The sequence below is a fragment of the Canis aureus genome, chromosome 30, assembly GCF_053574225.1.
Source record: "Canis aureus isolate CA01 chromosome 30, VMU_Caureus_v.1.0, whole genome shotgun sequence".
NCBI classification, from domain to species: Eukaryota; Metazoa; Chordata; class Mammalia; order Carnivora; family Canidae; genus Canis; species Canis aureus.
This window is the reverse complement of record NC_135640.1, coordinates 14,188,844-14,207,531: the sequence shown is the minus strand read 5'-3', so window position 1 is coordinate 14,207,531 and position 18,688 is coordinate 14,188,844. Positions and strand designations below refer to the sequence as shown.

The following is an 18,688-nucleotide window of genomic DNA, read 5'->3' as shown; positions in this document are numbered from 1 at the left end:
GTGTGTGTGTTTTAATGAAGTCAGGATTTTACTTTTCTATCATTTAGAATGAACTATCCTGCACTTCCATTTACTGAAATACTGATTTTGATTATAACATGGTAATTTTTGTCTTAAGTAGTAAACTTTCTCACTCGTATGAAATTGCCTTATTTTGGTAACAAGGTGTGTATTTTGGTTAGGCCTAAATATTCCTACATTAACAACATAGATACTGTGCAAATAAAAGAACTGTACGGTCCATAGTAATTACTTGAAATAAACAATTTCAGGAATGTACCTGTTTCAGAAACAAACCATGTCTGTTCACACTTATGTATCTCCATGTAGATTATGAAATACTATCAATAATGAATACAAATTTGTATATACAGTATGATTCTTTTTATAATGCATTTGACAAAAACAGATCTCCATGTCCCAGAAAAAAGTAGGCCTTAAAATTTGATTCTCACTTAAAAAAAAAAAAAATTGATTCTTACTTGCAGTAAAAGCCTGAGTTCTTTCACAGCAGTTTTTAAAAACTTTCCCCCACTTTGTTCTCATGCATGTGTATGTGTGTGGGTACATATGTTTTGATCAATATGAAGATTTATTACTGTCAATGTAAATATTGGCTTTAATTTCATCTCAGTCAATACTTATAACTTAGGTCAATTCATCTTGTTAACTACTTCGGGGTAAGTTAATATTTTCTTAAATAAAATATAAATTACTCAGATGTGCACCTATATACTTTGGATATTACAACTAATAATCACGATATCTTAAAAGATTATATGCATAATAAATCTTGATAAATAAATTAAGCAGAGAGGTTTATGTATTTTAATCCACACCTAAATACTGTTTGCAACCAAGGACCACATTCCAGTAGTGTTAAAGGACCATTGTGTTATGAGCATTCAGTGTAAAATATAAAGGAACATGCATAGTTTTAGCTTCCCATACTGTTCATCCCTTAATACACTACACAGACACACACATATAAATAAACCGCAAAAATTAGACTTTAGAAAATGTCATTTACAAATGCTACTATAAACCTAGAGAATAGATTGGTCACTACTAAAGATGTGTCATCAACTTAACAGAAAGGATAATTTTATATTCTTTTGTTAATCACTTTACATTTCTATAGATCTGGTGTCTGGGGAATGAAACACGATTCCATATCAACAAAACTGTGGATGCAGCCATTCGATCTGTGATAATTGGTGGATTGTTCCCAGGTATTCAGTACCGGGTAGAGGTTGCAGCTAGTACAAGTGCAGGGGTTGGAGTAAAAAGTGAGCCGCAGCCGATAATAATTGGTGAGTACATCTTGTGGCCTGTGCTTCAGAGTTAGTCAACTGGTAACAAGGGAAATTTTATTTTTAACCTATATCCTAACCGTGGATATGCAGCAGTGAGTGACAGGATACACTCATCATACACGCAAATAGGCTGACTGACTAGGGTTTCTTATAAAAATAATTAGCAATTATTTTGTGCTTTTAAGTTTCTCACAAACTTCTTTAAATTATAATCACTGTGTGGTTAAATGCTGAAAGTTTGTTTGAAAATAATTTTTGATCGATAACTTCATTAGCAATGTTGATGCCATTGAAATATATTAGGAAATGAGGCAGTAACTGAAGAAAGTGCATTATGTTTCAACCTATACACTTCCTCTAAGCAAAAAAGATGCCAAAATTTAACTAGAAACAAGCCAAAAAAACCTTTGTAATCTAAATATATTATCCAAAAGAAGAAATCTCTGTTAAATCTATTATCATCATTACAGAAAATTTTTCCCTATTAGCATTGATTAGTTTTGCCTGCTCTTGAAATATATGTAAATGGAATCACACAGAATATAATATTTTGTGTCTGGCTTCTTTCACAAAACAATGTTTTTGAGATTTACCTATGTATGTATCATGCAACTCCTATGTTTTCTTTCTGAGTAGTATTCAGTTGTGTGAATATATCATATTTTGTTTCTCTGCTTTTCTTTTGAGAGAACAAACATTCTTATGTAAGTCTTTTTGACTTTGGAGAAATACCTCAAAGTGGAATTTTTGGGTAACAGGATTGATGCAGTTTATAAGAATCTGTAAACACTTTTTCATATTATTGTATAATTTTATACTTTCACTAGCAAGAAAATGACTAGCAGTTTTTCTACACCATTGCCAACATTTGATGTTCCCAATCTATAATTTTAGCCATTCCAATGAGTTAGATACTCTAACTATTGTTTTAACTTCAATTTTCTTTGATGACTAGTGATGCTGATCAACTTTGCATGTGTTTTATTGGCCATTTTATTTTGTATAATTTCTAAGACTTTGCCTTTTAAAAATTGTGTTGTCTGTCTCATGTTATTGGATAGGAGAAGTTATACATTCTGGATACAAATTCTTTGTTGAATATTTTTTATTGCAAATATTTTCTCCTGGTCTCTGGATTTCCTATTTCTTTTATTAATAATGTCTTTTGAATAGCAAATTTTTAAATTTTAGTGAACTTCAATGTACCACATTTTTCTTTCATTTTTAGTGCTTTCTAAGAAATTGTGTCCTATCTGTAGATAGCAAAGATATTTTCTTAGATTTTATTCTAGCAGCTTTATAATTTTAGCTCTTATGCTTATGTCTATATTTCATTTTAAAGTACTTGGATGTGGTTTGATGGTTGAGACTTTTTATTTTCCTAAGTATATTAGCATATATTTTATTAAACTTTTCCTTATTTGATTTTTACACTATTATAAGTTTATTTATAAAATTTCCTTTTCCACCTGTTCTATATTATATTTAAATTTACTTTAAATATAAATTTATATATTGCCCTTTCATCTTATGACCTCACTCACCTCATTTATTTATTTTAATAGTTGTGACATATATTTTTCAGAGCATATTCAAATAATATTCTGTCTCCTTTCTCCTTATTTGTGTTAATATGGTAAGTTCCTTTGAATGATTTCAAAGGTGAATAAATCTTGCATTCCTGGGGTAAATCCCACTTGGTCAAAATATATTATGTTTTCCACAGATATTACTGGATCTAATTTGCTAACATCAGGTAAAGAATTTGGCACCTATTTTCATGAAGGATATCGATCAATACTTTTCTTCTAATGCTTTTGTCAGGTTTTAGAATCAGGATGGCTAGCTTTATAAAAGGGGCTAGGAAATATCTCTTTCTCTGCTACAGTATATAAAAGTTTTTGTAGGCCTTTTATTATTTCTTCCTTAAATACTTTTTAGAATTCAGTGGTAATATCTATGCATAAAGTTTTCTTTGTGGATTCTGTTTATATTTATAAATTTGCATTTATTAGAATTGTTATTATTCCTGTGCTGGTTGTGGTAAATGGATTTTTGGTTTTACCAACCGTGAATTTCTCTAATCCATCTAAGTTGTTGAATTTATTGTTATTTGCTTAATTATGCTATATCCTTATTTATAATCCCCTCTATTGCAATGTGCAGGATGTGTAGTAATGTCATCTCTTTTATTCTTAAATGCTGAGAATTTGTGTTCTCTCTTTCTTCTCTCATTTTTTTTTTGCCCCTTCCTTTTTGATTTAAAGCAGTCTTGAAAGGATTTCTCAATGTTATTAATCTTTTATTACTCTTTTCAAAGTACAAACTTTTGGCTTTATTAGTTTTGTTTATTTGTTTTCTAATAATTTCTGCTATTTTTTTCTTCTACATACTTTTATGTTACTTCTTAGATAGAAATTTATATAAATGATTTGGACATTTCATCTTTTATAATATATATATTTATAGTTATACATTTCTTACTAAGCACATCTTTAGCTGAATCTTACACATTTTGAGGGGTTATGTTTCAATTTATCACATTGTTGAAAATACTTTCCACTTCCCCTAAGGATTTCATTTTCTTCACAGAGGTTATCTGGAAGTGTATTATTACATTTCCAAATATTTTGGGATTTCACAAATAGCTTTTTATTTCTGATTGATAATTAATTCTCTGCATTCAGAAAATGTACATTGTATGAATTTAGCTTCTAAATATGGAGAGTTATTATATGGCCCAGCATTTGGTCCTGGGGAATGTCCCTCGTACATTTGAAAAGTATGTACATTTTTCTGTCCTGGAGTGGAATGTTCTATAAATGTCATATCAAATTAGCTGGTAGTACCATTCAGGTCTTTTTTTCTTTTTTAAAGACTTTATATTATTTATTCATGAGAGATAGAGAGAGACAGAGACATAGGCAGAGGGAGAAGCAGACTCCCTGGATGGAGCCTGATGTGGGACTCAATCCCAGTTTCCTGGGATCAGGACCTAAGCCAAAGGCAGACACTCAACCACTGAGCCATCCAGGTGCCCCTCTTTCAGGTCTTTACTGATTTTCTGCCTGTTTATTCTTTCAATGATAAGAAAGGAGTCTGGAAATTTATTATAATTAAGATTTATATATTATTCCATTCCATCTATATAAGTTTTGTTTCATATATTTTGCTACTTGTTTTAAGTGGATACATTTTAGGGTTGTTATAGCTTATTAAGGAACTTACCCTTTATCATTATGGAATGCCCCATTTTATTACCTAGTAAGAATCTTTGTTCTGAAATGTATTTTGTCTAATATTAGTATAGCAATATTATCTTATAAGTGTTTGCATGGTTTGTGGGTTTATTCCATTCTTTTACAGAGAAATTATACATTTCTATTCTTTATATTGCATGTTGAGTCTTTTTATAATTCAATCTGGTAATTTTTGCCTTTTAATTGGAAGTTTAGACTATTATCTTCAATGTAATTAGTGATGCATTTGGGTTTAGAATTACTATCTTGGGGATCCCTGGGTGGCTCAGCGGTTTAGTGCCTGCCTTTGGCCCAGGGCACGAATCTGGAGTCCTGGGATCAAATCCCGCATCGGGCTCCCAGCATGGAGCCTGCTTCTCCCTCCTCCTGTGTCTCTCCCTCTCTCTCTCTCTCTCTCTATCATAAATAAATAAATAAATCTTTAAAAAAAAAAAAAAGAATTGCCATCTTGCTATTTATTTTCTATGTGACTTTGTTCCTATTTTTCTACTTTAATAATTTCTTTTTAAGATGAAATAAGTAATTTTCTGTATTCTATTTTGTATTCACTATTGGACTCATAGGTCTAACTTTCTTTTTAATAATGGTTACTCTACGATTTGCCTATAAGGATCTTAAAAAATATAATTCTATTTTCATTCCTCCTAATATTTTGCTGTTGTTATAGTTTTAATCTTATACATATATAAATACCATTATACAAATGAAAGTATTATTATTTGCTTCCCTTTAAACCATTAATTATCATAAGTAAATTAAAACTAAGAAAAATATTTTGTTATTCAATTTTTTATGTTACTCATTTTTTATCAGATATTGTTCTATAAATTCAATTTCTTCAGCCTCCCTGAGTTTCTATATCTCTTTAACACAAGAATGTTGTTTAGCGGGGATCCCTGGGTGGCACAGCGGTTTGGCGCCTGCCTTTGGCCCAGGGCGCGATCCTGGAGACCTGGGATCGAATCCCACGTCGGGCTCCTGGTGCATGGAGCCTGCTTCTCCCTCTGCCTATGTCTCTGCCTCTCTCTCTCTCTCTCTGTGTGACTATCATAAATAAATAAAAATTTTAAAAAAAAGAATGCTGTTTAGCCACATTTGGGTTCCCCTTTACTGCATCACATTTTAGTATTGTCTACAGATCAAAAGCTGTGAAAATAGTAAGATCTCTCTTTGTTTATTTCCCCTTTCTCACAATCCTGTGCGTTTGTTTTATATATTTTGCCTGCTTTTCTACTTATTTATGGTGGGATTACATGTCCCATACCTGTCATTTCTTAATGGGCAGAAATGGAAGTATCCAGGGAATTGCTATTTTTATATAGTATTCTTTTCGATTCTAGAATTTTCATTTGTTTTCTTTTACATGTTCCATTCCCTGTATGTTTATTCATTAGGACTCTAATAGGTCCATGAGCATATTGTAATAACTACTTTATGTTCTTTTCTCCTAATTTCAACATTTGTGTCATCTCATGGTCTATTTTTATTGATTGCTTTTTCTCTTGACCTTCAGTCATCCATTCCTATTGTTTCTTTATCTTCTTTTGTTTTTTGCCATTGCTATCTTACTTGTTTTTGCATGCTTAGTAGTTTTTTTTTTACTGTATACTAGACATTGCAGATTCATACTATAAAATTTTGTGATCTTGTAAAGAATTTTTTTTTTCTAAAGGAAGTTATGTTAGTAGCTGATCTTCTTGATCTTGTGATGGCTTAGATTTTACCTTTGTTAGTATAAGATTGTTTATGTTTTGACCTTTTTCTTAGGGCAAAATCTCAACTTGATCTTTACTTCTAAGTCATGGCCCTCAAGTGGCTTCAGTGAATAATAGCCTAATATGTTTATCTGGTTTCCCAACTTGTTAAAATGCAAGGTTCCAACACAATCTTCTCTGTAACGGACATCAGCTGAAAAATCCGTTCAGCCCTTTCAGCCTTCTGGCTTTTGATTTTCACCAGATTGTTGAAATCTTCATTCTGCATACACAGTTAAGAGTTCAATTTAGGATTGAGGAATTCATACAAAAATTTGGGAACATCACTTTCCAGTGGCTCTTTCACATGGCTTCCTAATGAAAATGTTCAGTCACTCTGTCATCTCAGAACTGTATTCTCTGACACATACCAATATGATTGAGGATTTCAGTTTGGGTTTTAGCTGCCTAGCACTGTATGGATCGAATTCTTTAAGGGGAAAAGAAAGGCTCATGAGTGCAGATTTCCCCTGGGGCTATTTCCTTCTTTCAAAAGACAAATACTTTCAGTTCTTCCTGCTTTTGCTTTTAGTACCTTTAATATATTTTTAAATAGTCTTTCTAGAGTTTGCATATTTTAAGAATACTTACCCAGGGTTTGATACCATAACATGTGCCAGTCCCATTACTTTCTGTTTCTTTTTTGAAATGATGCACACAGCACACTGCCAATTTCTGGGAAATTATTTCTTATTGCAACATATTTATTGTATATGAAGAGATTTAACATTAGTCATAATGTTGATTTTTTTTAATATTCTCCAGGTTTTTGTACTTTTATATATTAAAAGCATTAAAGAGAAAAAGTTCTAGTATTAACTTTCCTTTAAATTGCCTTCCCTTTCTTAATTAGTCGTACAGACTGAATTAATTTCTTAACCTGAGGGGAACCTACAATCTTGCCCTTCTGAGATTTTCTACAATAAATTGGAATAAGAGAGAAATACAGGTATACCCAAAAGGATTTAACACACACACACACACATATATATACATATATATGTATATATATACATATATATATACACACACATATTATGCTATTTAGAAGTAAGCCATTAATTTTGCCCTTAAAAATATTTATGAACCATATTTAAAAGGCATTGTTTTCTATGAGAACTCCCAAATAAGTAAATAAAGCTTTGTGGGTTTTTTTTTTTTTTTTTATTGTCTATAGCATATACGAAATAGAGTACTTCTAATCCAGATGGTCAAGTATCCATATTTTTCGTTCCTGTATTTTCTATTAATTTTATTAATAAGTATAATTCTCAAGCAACAGAAAGTTTTTTTCCCTTTTTTTTTTTTTGTAGTGACTATGTGTATTTTTTCACAGTATTTGGAGGATTTATTGCACTTGGAGGCAAGTGAGACATTACAAGAATACCGTTTAACCAAGCCTATGTCATGTCAATTAAGAACTTAACAACTGTATAGTAACTTTAAAAAAAACTAATTTAGAGTATTTTAAATCAAATAGAAAGTTTTGCTTAGGTTTCTATTATCTTAAAAAGACTAAGTGTTTTCAAATGTATAATTAGTACCTTTTATTTTTTTTTAGAATATCATACAACTGTTTCCAAATTTTCTATGAAATAAAAAAAATAATTTAGTAAATGACATTTCTGTCTTCTATTCAAGTGTTAGAATGTACAATATTCAAGATGTGATCAAATAGAATTGTACCACTTGGAATAAATACATGCACACAGATGTACATGCACACACACACACAAGCACAACTCAATACAGAAAAGGCTATTTATACTCAAGAGATTGATTTATTTTTAATATCTACTGTTGTACTGAAGAAGCCTTTAATTGTTTCTTTAATTACTCCTGCACATCTACCTTAACATCTTGTCTGATAACCTTATCTACACAACTGTTATTCCTTATTTGAAAAGTGATTTAGTGATAGCTAATCTCCTTTTTCTGTTTCAATTTGTACTTTCTCTATTGTCTGTTCAGTAGTAGAAACAGCACCCGAAGTGACTCAAGCTCTACCTCATTTCCTCTTTGCTTTAATTAAATCATGTATTGGCATTTGATGTAATTTATGGCTGATAATTTTAATTTGTCCTATGCCAGACTCTGTACTGTTTCATCTATTCCTTCTCAGTTTAGTTTTCATTCCAGAAAGTTCCATAAGGGAATATTAATTAAAATATTATATAAATATAATAAAGAGCTATACACAGTTTTAAAAGCAATATTGTTCTATTGTGTGTATTTTCCACTGTAAGATGACTTTTACATCAAAGTGTCCATAGTTCTTCTATATCATTGCACTTTCACAGAATTTTAGGCACATACATTTACATATGTAAGCATCAAAGAGTATGCCATATAACAAATTTATATTGACATACAATTTTCAGTAATCTTACTTAATAATATAGCTATTGTTTCTTTAATCCTTTGGCCATTTGATGCTTACCTTATATAGTTGGTAATAATATGTGGAACAGCTGCAAACTTTCACAGTAATAGGTACAATCGAATCTGATGTGTCTAATTAATTTTTAGTCCAACAAATTAGTTTTGTTCTTCATTACTCTCCAATGGGAGGAAGACATTACATTTCATTATACTTTTTGTCTGCAAGAACAATGGAGCGTTACAGGTCACACACATCCCTTGTCTATGCTCTAATTAGCCCAACTGACAACATTGTTTCAAATATACCAGCAGCATAAGAAATAGTAATACACCTTCAAAAAAATAAATATCACATTGTATCAAATAACATATTTTATGGACCTTTTACACAGATGAATGACAAATTTTATTTTCTTCTTGTTCTATAATGTGTTTGTTTTCTTTTTAGTAATTCTTAGTAGCTAGGAAAATCACCAGATATGTGTATGTCTCATATTGAAAATATGAGCTCATTTAAAATATATTTTAACTAAGTTTATATATATGTAATAACTAAGGACAGATAGATTTGGAAAATTAAGCAGGTTTATTCCATAAGTGAATCTGGGCTTTACACCTGAATATTAAAACAAGAAACATTTTGGAAATGGAATATAAGTATGTATAAGAAAAATACTAACTGCTATAACAAAAAAGGCTACACACTGATTGGCTTACCAAAATAAAAGTGTGGGTTTTTTTTCTTATTCATAGCCAGTCAAATATGGATTAGCAGAATGGAGAGTGGAGTTTCTTTTTTTTTTTTTTTTTTTAATTTTTATTTATTTATGATAGTCACAGAGAGAGAGAGAGAGGCAGAGACATAGGCAGAGGGAGAAGCAGGCTCCATGCCCCGGGAGCCCGATGTGGTATTCGATCCCGGGTCTCCAGGATCGCGCCCTAGGCTAAAGGCAGGCGCCAAACCGCTGCGCCACCCAGGGATCCCGAGAGTGGAGTTTCTATTCCACACAGTTAAAGGGAGCTTCAATCCCTTCAATCAATAGCTCTACCATCTCTTACAGAGGCCCAAATCCTCCAAGGTCCCTTATTTCTATTTAATATTAGGAAAGAGAAAGAATGTCAAGTATTGTCACAGTAGTGTATAGATCATGTCTGGAGGTAGTATGCATAATGTGCCTATGAAGTATTAGCCAATAACTCAGTCACTTTGCTGTACTTCAACTACAAGTGAATCTGGGATATGTTGGCTAATTTTCAGACCTAGAATAAAGGAGAAACTGGTAAACAAATCATCCATGGTTTTCAAGACTCTCACATCTAGACAATTTATAACTTCCATCCCTGAAGTACCCTGAGTGGCTCTGATACTCTTACTGCTACCTGAACCATAATTTTGAGTTACAAACTACTGTGTTCTTATCAGCCTCTTTACATACATCATCCTATATGATACTCCCCAAACCTTGAAATAGTACTGTTGCCAACTAACAGAAACACGCACTAGAAAAGATTAAGTGCCCTACATAAGATTATTGCTTACTTAAACTGGTTAGCAGTAGAGAGAATATCCAAATAGGAAACTTCGAAGACCATGTTCTTTCTAATATATTGTAGTGCCATGATAGCTAAAACAAAGAACATCATACATGTGATGTTAATAAATTTGCCAATTATATTTTTTATTTCAATTTTTTTAAGTCTGATTAGTAACTAATGGGGCATGATATTGACATTACAGGTCACTTAATTCCCAGTGCATGAATGTCTTAATCTTTTAAATAACACCTAAATCTTTTTCTTTTCAGTGATACTATGATTCCATAAGTTTTAACCTACCTTAAAATATGGATTGAGATTTTCTTAATTATTTCTGAAAGGTCTAAACTGTCAAACCATGACTATTTCTAGAGTAATACTAGTCCAGATTTACATGTTTATTTTAGTAACGTAGACCTTAGAATTAGTTTTAAAGTTGTCTTTTTAATTCAACTTTCAAGCAGATTTTCAAATTAGTTTAAAGGAAATAGATGAATTCTACCTTTTTGTGATATTTTAATTATAGATATCAATCTCCATGAAGTACATAATTGTCCTTATTTTACGTAGTAGTTTTAATACATTCCAAAAAATTAAGTAGTTTTAATACATTCCAAAATTAAATTAAGTTTGATCAAACTAAGCTCCTTGTTAGAATAAGGACAATATTGTTAGAATATTAAGTTACCTATTTTTAAGTCGTGGACATTTGAACTTAGGTAGTGCTGAAGAGGAAAGACAGTTTGCAAATACTCTGTGAATGTTGTAATTGCTTTTTTTTTTCCTTTTACTTTAACAAGACTGGATTACGACATCCCTTACCTCACTGAAGAAAAGTTCCTGTTATTTTGCACTCCTAGCACTTATTTTAGTACTTATATGTAAGGCAATAAATCAAGAAGCAGTTCTGAATCTATTCGTAGTAAACCAAAACATAAGGGAGCAATGTGCTTAATCACATTTTAAAACTCATAATTCAATTCTTCTTCTGAAACTTATAAAATATACTTATCAATAATTGTGACAGACTCATAGCACAATTCGTATGATGCAGCTGCCTTCCTAAGAATTTTCTAATTTCTGTGCTTTTGGCACACCCACATATGTATTCCTGTGTTTACTTTCACAATAACCTTTACTAAAACTATTTTTTCTTCCACAGGGGGACGTAATGAAGTTGTCATTACTGAAAACAATAACAGCATAACTGAGCAAATCACTGATGTTGTGAAGCAACCAGCCTTTATAGCTGGAATTGGTGGTGCCTGCTGGGTAATTTTGATGGGTTTTAGCATCTGGTTGTATTGGCGAAGAAAGAAGAGAAAGGGACTCAGTAACTATGCTGGTAAGAGACTATTTCTAGCTAAGAAAATCTCCTGTCTTTAGGAATGTGATGAAATGAAGGAGAAGGAAGGAAATTGAATAACAAGTGAATGAATGAACGAACAAATGGATGAATGTTTTGGTTTGTTTTAAACACTTGATCTATAAAATGCAATTATAAACATGCTTTAATGCATTTCTTCTCACCATATCACATTATGACCATAAGGCAAGCTTTTTTGCTTGTATCTCCAGTGAAGTGGAACAAGAAAACGCGCAGATAAATGTGTAACCATTTTTTCTCAACTAGTTCTTCAACACACACACACACACACACACACACACACACGCACACACAGACTGCATGCTATGAAGCCATTATCTGAGAAGTGGATTCAGGCAAGATCATTACTAACATCCTTAGGAAGAAAGAAAATATTTGAAATATAGCTTTTAGTATTTTAAGTGCAGATTACAATAGGAAATGTCCCAGATGGCAAATAAAAACAAGGGGAAAATCTCATCAGAATTAATAAGGCTGATGAAGCATGAATTAAATGATTTACTAGTCTAGTCTGTTTCAAGGTGACCTATCAACATTTTAGAAGGAAGAAAAAGAAGAAAAAGAAGAACCTAGAGTTCTAGCTACTTGCAAAATGTTTTCTTCTTAGAATCTGAAACAATTTCAAGGATATCAATAATTGTGGCCTTCAAAACATCTCCAAGGCAGGGAGGGAGATAAGAGAGGGGGTGAAACTACAAGTCAGTGATTAAAAGAATGAACTCAGTATTGAAGCTATGTTCAATAAAAACTTTAATTGCAATTCATGTTAAGTGTTTCCTCTAACAACCACCACTACAAAAATACATTATCTCAATATTTCAGACTTTCTAAAATTTACAAGGGAAAAATTTTAGTTTAATGTCATCTTACAAACACTTCAGAATTTTTTGACACATTTTATTCAATCTTCTATTTCTAGTTTTAACCTTAAGTTTAAATTTTTATAAGTGTCTTAATAACTGATTGTAACAGAAGCTTCATACTTTATTAAGTGTAAGCTGCTCTAGCTTGTAGGCTTCTAAGCCACTGATAATGTCTAAATAGTGCAAAATAGAAGGGATAGCACCCTCTTGGTTGTCTTGCTTGTTATTTGACAGCATTTAAATATGATCTTTTGATTATGATTGTGGCTCATGTCCATATCTTATGAAAATAAAGGTATTATTTACCATTAGGGTAAATTTCAGGCCTAGACACAGCAGGACAGTGTATGCATTGAAAAGGGGATCCCATGTTTTGTGAGTTCCAGTCATTGTGCCGTTTTCATTGTCTCATTGGTTGCTGACAGCTTCTTCCTTGTGCTTTGTCACCTGAGTGCTGTATCACCACGTCAGGGAGAGATTCTTTCCAGCAAGGGATGCCTAAACAGTAACTAGTGTCAGAGTCTTGAACATTCATGACACTTTAATGTACCTTCTTGTTCTGCACTCCCCAGTCCTCTACCTTCATTCCTTGTAGGCATTTTCATCAACCCATCTGTTTAATCAATAGCCATGTTACCATTCATGTCTGTAACATACATATGAATCATGAAAATCAGAGGGAAATACTGATTTAATTCTTGGGCTAGTTTGTGTTTATCCCTTTGTTTGACTTTGGTGAAAATAATACAAGATTGATTGCTCTAGTTTCAATGCAGAGTTCTAAGATATCCACATTTGAGGTGTTGCATTTTTATCCTCCACAGTCACTCACTCCTATAAATAACATAGCTCTCATAACTAGTAGGTTTGTGCTTTTAGTAAAATTATGTCAGACAGATTTCTTTGTTCCCTTTCTTTTCCTTTTTTTTAATGGTAGTGCTTGCAAAACCTGTGCATTTAATTTGAAAATATCTGTTGGTCTTTGAGCTTGACAAGAATAATGCATTTCCTATTATCATTTCTCATCGTGATTGATATCCATCTGCTTGTAGAGGAACTGCTAACTCAGAAGGTGCTATGCCCTTCAAATATTTTGGAATAAGGCCAAGAGTGCAGCCTTTCAAAACCTTTATACTTAATTGATAGATGGCTGACTCTTAGAATGGATTCACCTTCAACTAGTAATTTGCCTTCTAGCAACTGCTATTCTCCTATAGGTGAGAAGCAATTGAAAATCCAAACCTTCGGTGCCTAGCATTGCATATCTGCCTTGATGATATTTTTAACACATTTCCCTCCATATATATCTTATCCTCCACCTGTTAAAATTTTCATGTTCTTGTCCTTCTACAACTTAAAAAATGGGAATTTAAAAATAAGAATGATTAGTGATGTATCATTGGTTTAAATTTCTGATATTTCATGCATAAACTAATAATCCATTTAAGAACACAAAGATTTGATATAAGACTATTTTTTCTGTGAAGTGTGTTATAAAAATTATAGAATATATACTCTATTTGTACCAGGTCTATTTATATTTTTGGTTTTCATTAAAAATTCTCTGGGAATCTTATAAATTTTACAAGTATGAAGAAAATATGATTTTACTCACAAGGTGAAAAGACTAATATTTTCACTGCAATTGGCAATTTGGTGTCCAAACTTTATCTTTAATTCATGAGAGCTTTGGTAATTTTTTCCTAAATAAACAAAAAATCTATTTTTATGAAAAGTATTTAGATTTATTTTGTAACATAAGATTCTTCATTTATTTCAAACCCCAATTCTGATATTAGATTATACTTAGACATCTGATGCAATTTACAAATATACATCCATTTCCTACTTCATTCCAAATCTCTTATTAACCAGCAGAGGCAGAACAGGAGAGATTTTTACTTTTTTACTAGTGGAAAGATATGTAACTATCTTTCAGGTTAGAGATTCTAACTCTCAGCAGGATGCCTTCCACTCACCCTGTGTAGGCAAAAACCTACTGACTTCTATTATAGCTAGTCTTTGGCTCTCTGTCATGTGGAAAATTATATTTGAATGTTTAGAAGGAAGAAAAAGAAATACGTGCAACTCAGTATTGATATTTTTCTTATATATCAAGGATTTAACATATTTATCATAGGACACTAGTGGAATGACACCTTACATTATAAGAATAACTATCTTCTTTCAAGATATCAAGAATCAAATGCAAACTTATATATTTAAGTGATATGAGAGGAGAATTTGTCTTGAACACATTTTGCTTTTTTACACAGCAGAGTGGAGATTTCCCTAGGGCAGTGTTACACACTAACTTCTTCAATTTTTTCCCATTTATCCTTTATTTAAATTCTTCAGACACAATCACGTGCCACAGCTTTGCACATGATGCAAAGAAGGGGGACTGAAAAAAATAAAAAATAATAAATAATAATAAAAAGAAGGGAAGCTGGATCAAGAAAAAAGAACCTTATATTTCATACTCTATATGAAATCATTTTATATTTTCCTAGAGCATCGTATAACATTATTTCTCGTACTCTCCATTGAGCATCGACAGTCTACTTGTCACTGCATGTGAGATTCCTGGCTGCTATAATAATTCACCACCTGAGTTGTAGCATAAGGAATTATAAAAAGATTTGGGCAGAAGATACAGAGAATATTTAAATATTATGTGATTTTTGAGTCTAGAGTAAATGTTTGATCACATATATAACAGTGTTTGTGAGTAGATAAATGAACAGCATAAGTTTCAATAACAGCCATGTAGCTCCCACGAGGATTCTATGCAGCTATATTTTAAATATAATATATATGTTCATGCATATACATCTTATAATACTCAGGAAGGCTACATGAATCTTTGCAAACTTCTGTTTTTCACTTTTCTATTCATGATTTTTAAGTCATCGACTTTTTAATGAAAGTATAAATATTTTCACTTGTAAAGGAGTGAGTGATAGTTTATGAGTATTATCTCTAAGAACAATAGATTCTATGAAACTCAGTAAGTATAAACAATTTAAGGAGTGAGCAGATTATAAAGTGCTAAACACTTCTTGCATAGGCTTTAAAACCATTGGTGAAATATGAATTATTTGACAAAACTATCTAAAGACAGCTAAAAGATTTGATGGAATTTTTATACTCTGATTATCTGGGCCGAGTTAATGCTTATTAAAAGAGGATTAATCTACATTCATATTTGAGAAATAGCTTATCAGGAATGGGAATGAGACTTGGCTGGCAACATTAAAGTTTCTATTCGGAGTAGGAAAATGTGGCCTAGTAGAGATAGGCACTCTGAAAGCTTCCTTCCCTCAAAATGTCAATTTACCACATGGCTGTATTTCCCTTCCCCCTCATGTTCTAGCAGGCATGAGATTAGGATTAATCCTGTCAGATAATAGTAGAGGTACTTTCTGTATGATATAAACTTGCAAAATCTCTTTACCTTATATCCTTTATAAATATTGCAATACATTCAAAATATTTAATGCAATTCTAAAACACTTAAGATTGTGGTATTTGTAGAACTGTTTGGACACCTTAGCACTATCCAAATTAGTTTTAGATGAAAACCTCTATATGTTGTTCCCTGAAAGTTCTTAACTTTAGATTCTAGCAGGGACTCCTTCATGGTAAAGATTCACACTTCTTTCAAACTTATCTCTGGTAAGCATGCAGTTTTTACACTGTGATTATCAAAATGGTCACTAGAGCAAAATTGTCCAACGACCTCTCCTTCCATCCCTCTTGCTTATAAATTCAAGGAAGTTCAACATCTCTTTGAAATGAAAGCTGCCTCAAACAGCTGTAAGTTTACTGTGGAATTTGTTTATTTTTTTCTCTGCACAAAATGAAAAACTGAAAGAAAGAGAAAGGAAGGGAGGAAGGGAAAATGCTAATCAAAACACCATATATGACTTCTATTATATGCATTGTAATTGCTTGTCCTTATTTTTAGTCTACTTTTCATCTCGTGGTCTAATATGACTCAGTTACTTTTGGTCTACCTTTCAAAACGGAACAAATCTAAAAGTTCGGAGTATGAGGTAAAAGGGAAATTTGAATATTTATGTGCCTTATTTCCCTTGTTTTACAAAAACAACGAATCAACCTTCTTATGATAAGGATTGTTTTGTGCTTGGTTGGTTTTGGTTTTGGGTTTTCTTTTGTCATGGAAGCATTCAAAATGGAGAATTTTCATGTATATCAAATTCTGTCTATGGACCATTTTAAGTTGGTCATGTATTTATATGATGTAGTGTTCATTTTTGCCTTTGATTTGTTGGTATGTAGAGGTGAAAAGATAAATGTCTTTATGGAATATTTGGCCAAAAGCAGTCCAGAAAGATTTGAAAAAAAAATATTTTATTTCTTTTTAAAGATTTTATTTATTCATGAGAGACACAGAGAGAGAGAGAGAGGCAGAGACACAGGCAGAGGTAGAAGCAGGCTCCATGCAGGGAGCTCGATACAGGACTTGATCCTGGGACTCCAGGATCACACCCTGGGCCAAAGGCAGGCGCTAAACTGCTGAGCCACCCAGGGATCCCCCCCCAAAAAAGATTTTAATGATGATTGGGGCACAAATCCTTCTCAACACTTATTATTTATTGTGTCTTGCATAGCAGCCATCCTAATGGTGTGAGGTAGTAGCATCCATTGTAATTTTGATTTTTAGTTCCCTAATGGTTAGTGATGTGGAGCATCCTTTTAAGTGCTTAATGATCATTTGGATGCCATCTTTTTTTTTTTATAAGATTTTGAGTGTTGCCTTGTAAGTTTAAATTTTACATTTTTAAAAAAAGATTCCTTTAATTATTTTAGAGAGAGAGAGACCACAAGTGGGAGGTGCAGAGAGAGAGAGAGAGAGAGTCTAAAGCAGATTCCACACTGAACGTGGAGCCTGATGCAGGGCTTGATTTACTGCTCTAGCAACAGTGGAAAGTTCAGGTGAGGGCAAAAGAGCATCTAAATTAGGAGAAATACTACTTTCCACATATCTTCTAAATAGTACCTTTGAGGTGTAGCCCATCAGTGCCTGCTTATTTGCATATTCACAATGATATTCACATCATCTGAACACACCTTTAGTAGCGTAAAACAATCACTTGAGAGTCCATTAAAAAGCCACATTACTATAAAGTCATATCAGATGAAAAGCTAATTAGCTGTACTGTTTTCATATTTTGTGTGCATTTTTCCCCCAATCAGGACTTTATTTAATAGCTCCAGTGCTTAATTTTTTCATTAATTGTTTCAGATTAATTCTTCTTCTTCTGTTGTTGTTATTAAAAGCAGTTATTAAGGGAACCCGATGTGACATGGACCACTGCTGATTCTCAATTCCTGTCACTTAGGCAAGCTTGTCAGGAAGCAGAGTAGCAACCAGTATTTTTTCATCTTCTCTGAGGAGCTGTCCATAGCCAATCCTGGGAAGATACAAAGTATGTGTCAGGATTGTTTTATAATGAATTTGAGATGTTACCTGAAACATTGATAAGGCAGTTATACTTCAGGTGCCAGCCAGATGTTCCTCAAAGCACCACCTCATAAAGTCTTGATAGACCCTGGGAATCATGATCGTATCACCTAATTATGATGTCGTAAAAGATATGTCATTAAATGACCTTAGAGGAGGGACCAGGAGACTTCATCTGGAAATTCACAAAATTTATAGAGCAATCGATTTCATACCAAAAATTTGAGGAATAGATGAATTATGGAGATATTATTCAAATTTAAGAAGTACTTACTGTATGTATAATTTAAGTAACAATATATCCTCTAGTTATTTAAAATATGAATCAAGTCATAAACCTTTGTTTAGTTTTTTATGTTTCAAATTTTTATTTAAATTCCAATCAGGTAATCCACAGTGTAATATTAGTTTCAGGTATACAATATAATGATTCAACACTTCCATACGACACCTGGGGCTCATCACAGCAAGTGTGCTCTTTAATCCCCATCACCTATGTTACATACCACCTGACCCACCTCCCCTCTGGTAACCAGCAGTTTTTTTCTTCATCTCCAGGAATTGATTTCTCTGATCTATACTCATTTTAGTCAGAATTGCAATCGTGTAGTCCATAAACTTCTAAACACCAAAATTTTTCCCATGATCTTCTAGTTAGTTCATTGAGTAGCAAAATTTGATCCATTCTACTATAGAATT

The 18,688-nt window shown here is 32.4% G+C and overlaps 1 protein-coding gene and 1 long non-coding RNA gene across 17 annotated transcripts in view; one reads left to right on the top strand and one right to left on the bottom strand.

Annotated features, from left to right (window-relative positions):
• The window catches only part of ROBO2 (roundabout guidance receptor 2), a 1,635,852-nt gene that overhangs the window by 1,561,303 nt on the left and 55,861 nt on the right, over positions 1-18,688 (top strand). For all 15 annotated transcript variants that reach the window (XM_077878775.1, XM_077878785.1, XM_077878780.1 and 12 more), the window contains 2 exons: positions 1,142-1,313; positions 11,411-11,593. In XM_077878775.1, coding sequence (XP_077734901.1) covers positions 1,142-1,313; positions 11,411-11,593 — 355 coding nt within the window. The remainder of the gene's footprint in view (positions 1-1,141; positions 1,314-11,410; positions 11,594-18,688) is intronic.
• The window catches only part of LOC144301739 (uncharacterized), a 28,034-nt gene continuing 26,254 nt past the window's right edge, over positions 16,909-18,688 (bottom strand). For both annotated transcript variants that reach the window (XR_013368507.1, XR_013368508.1), the window contains one exon: positions 16,909-17,939. This is a non-coding gene — a long non-coding RNA (uncharacterized LOC144301739). The remainder of the gene's footprint in view (positions 17,940-18,688) is intronic.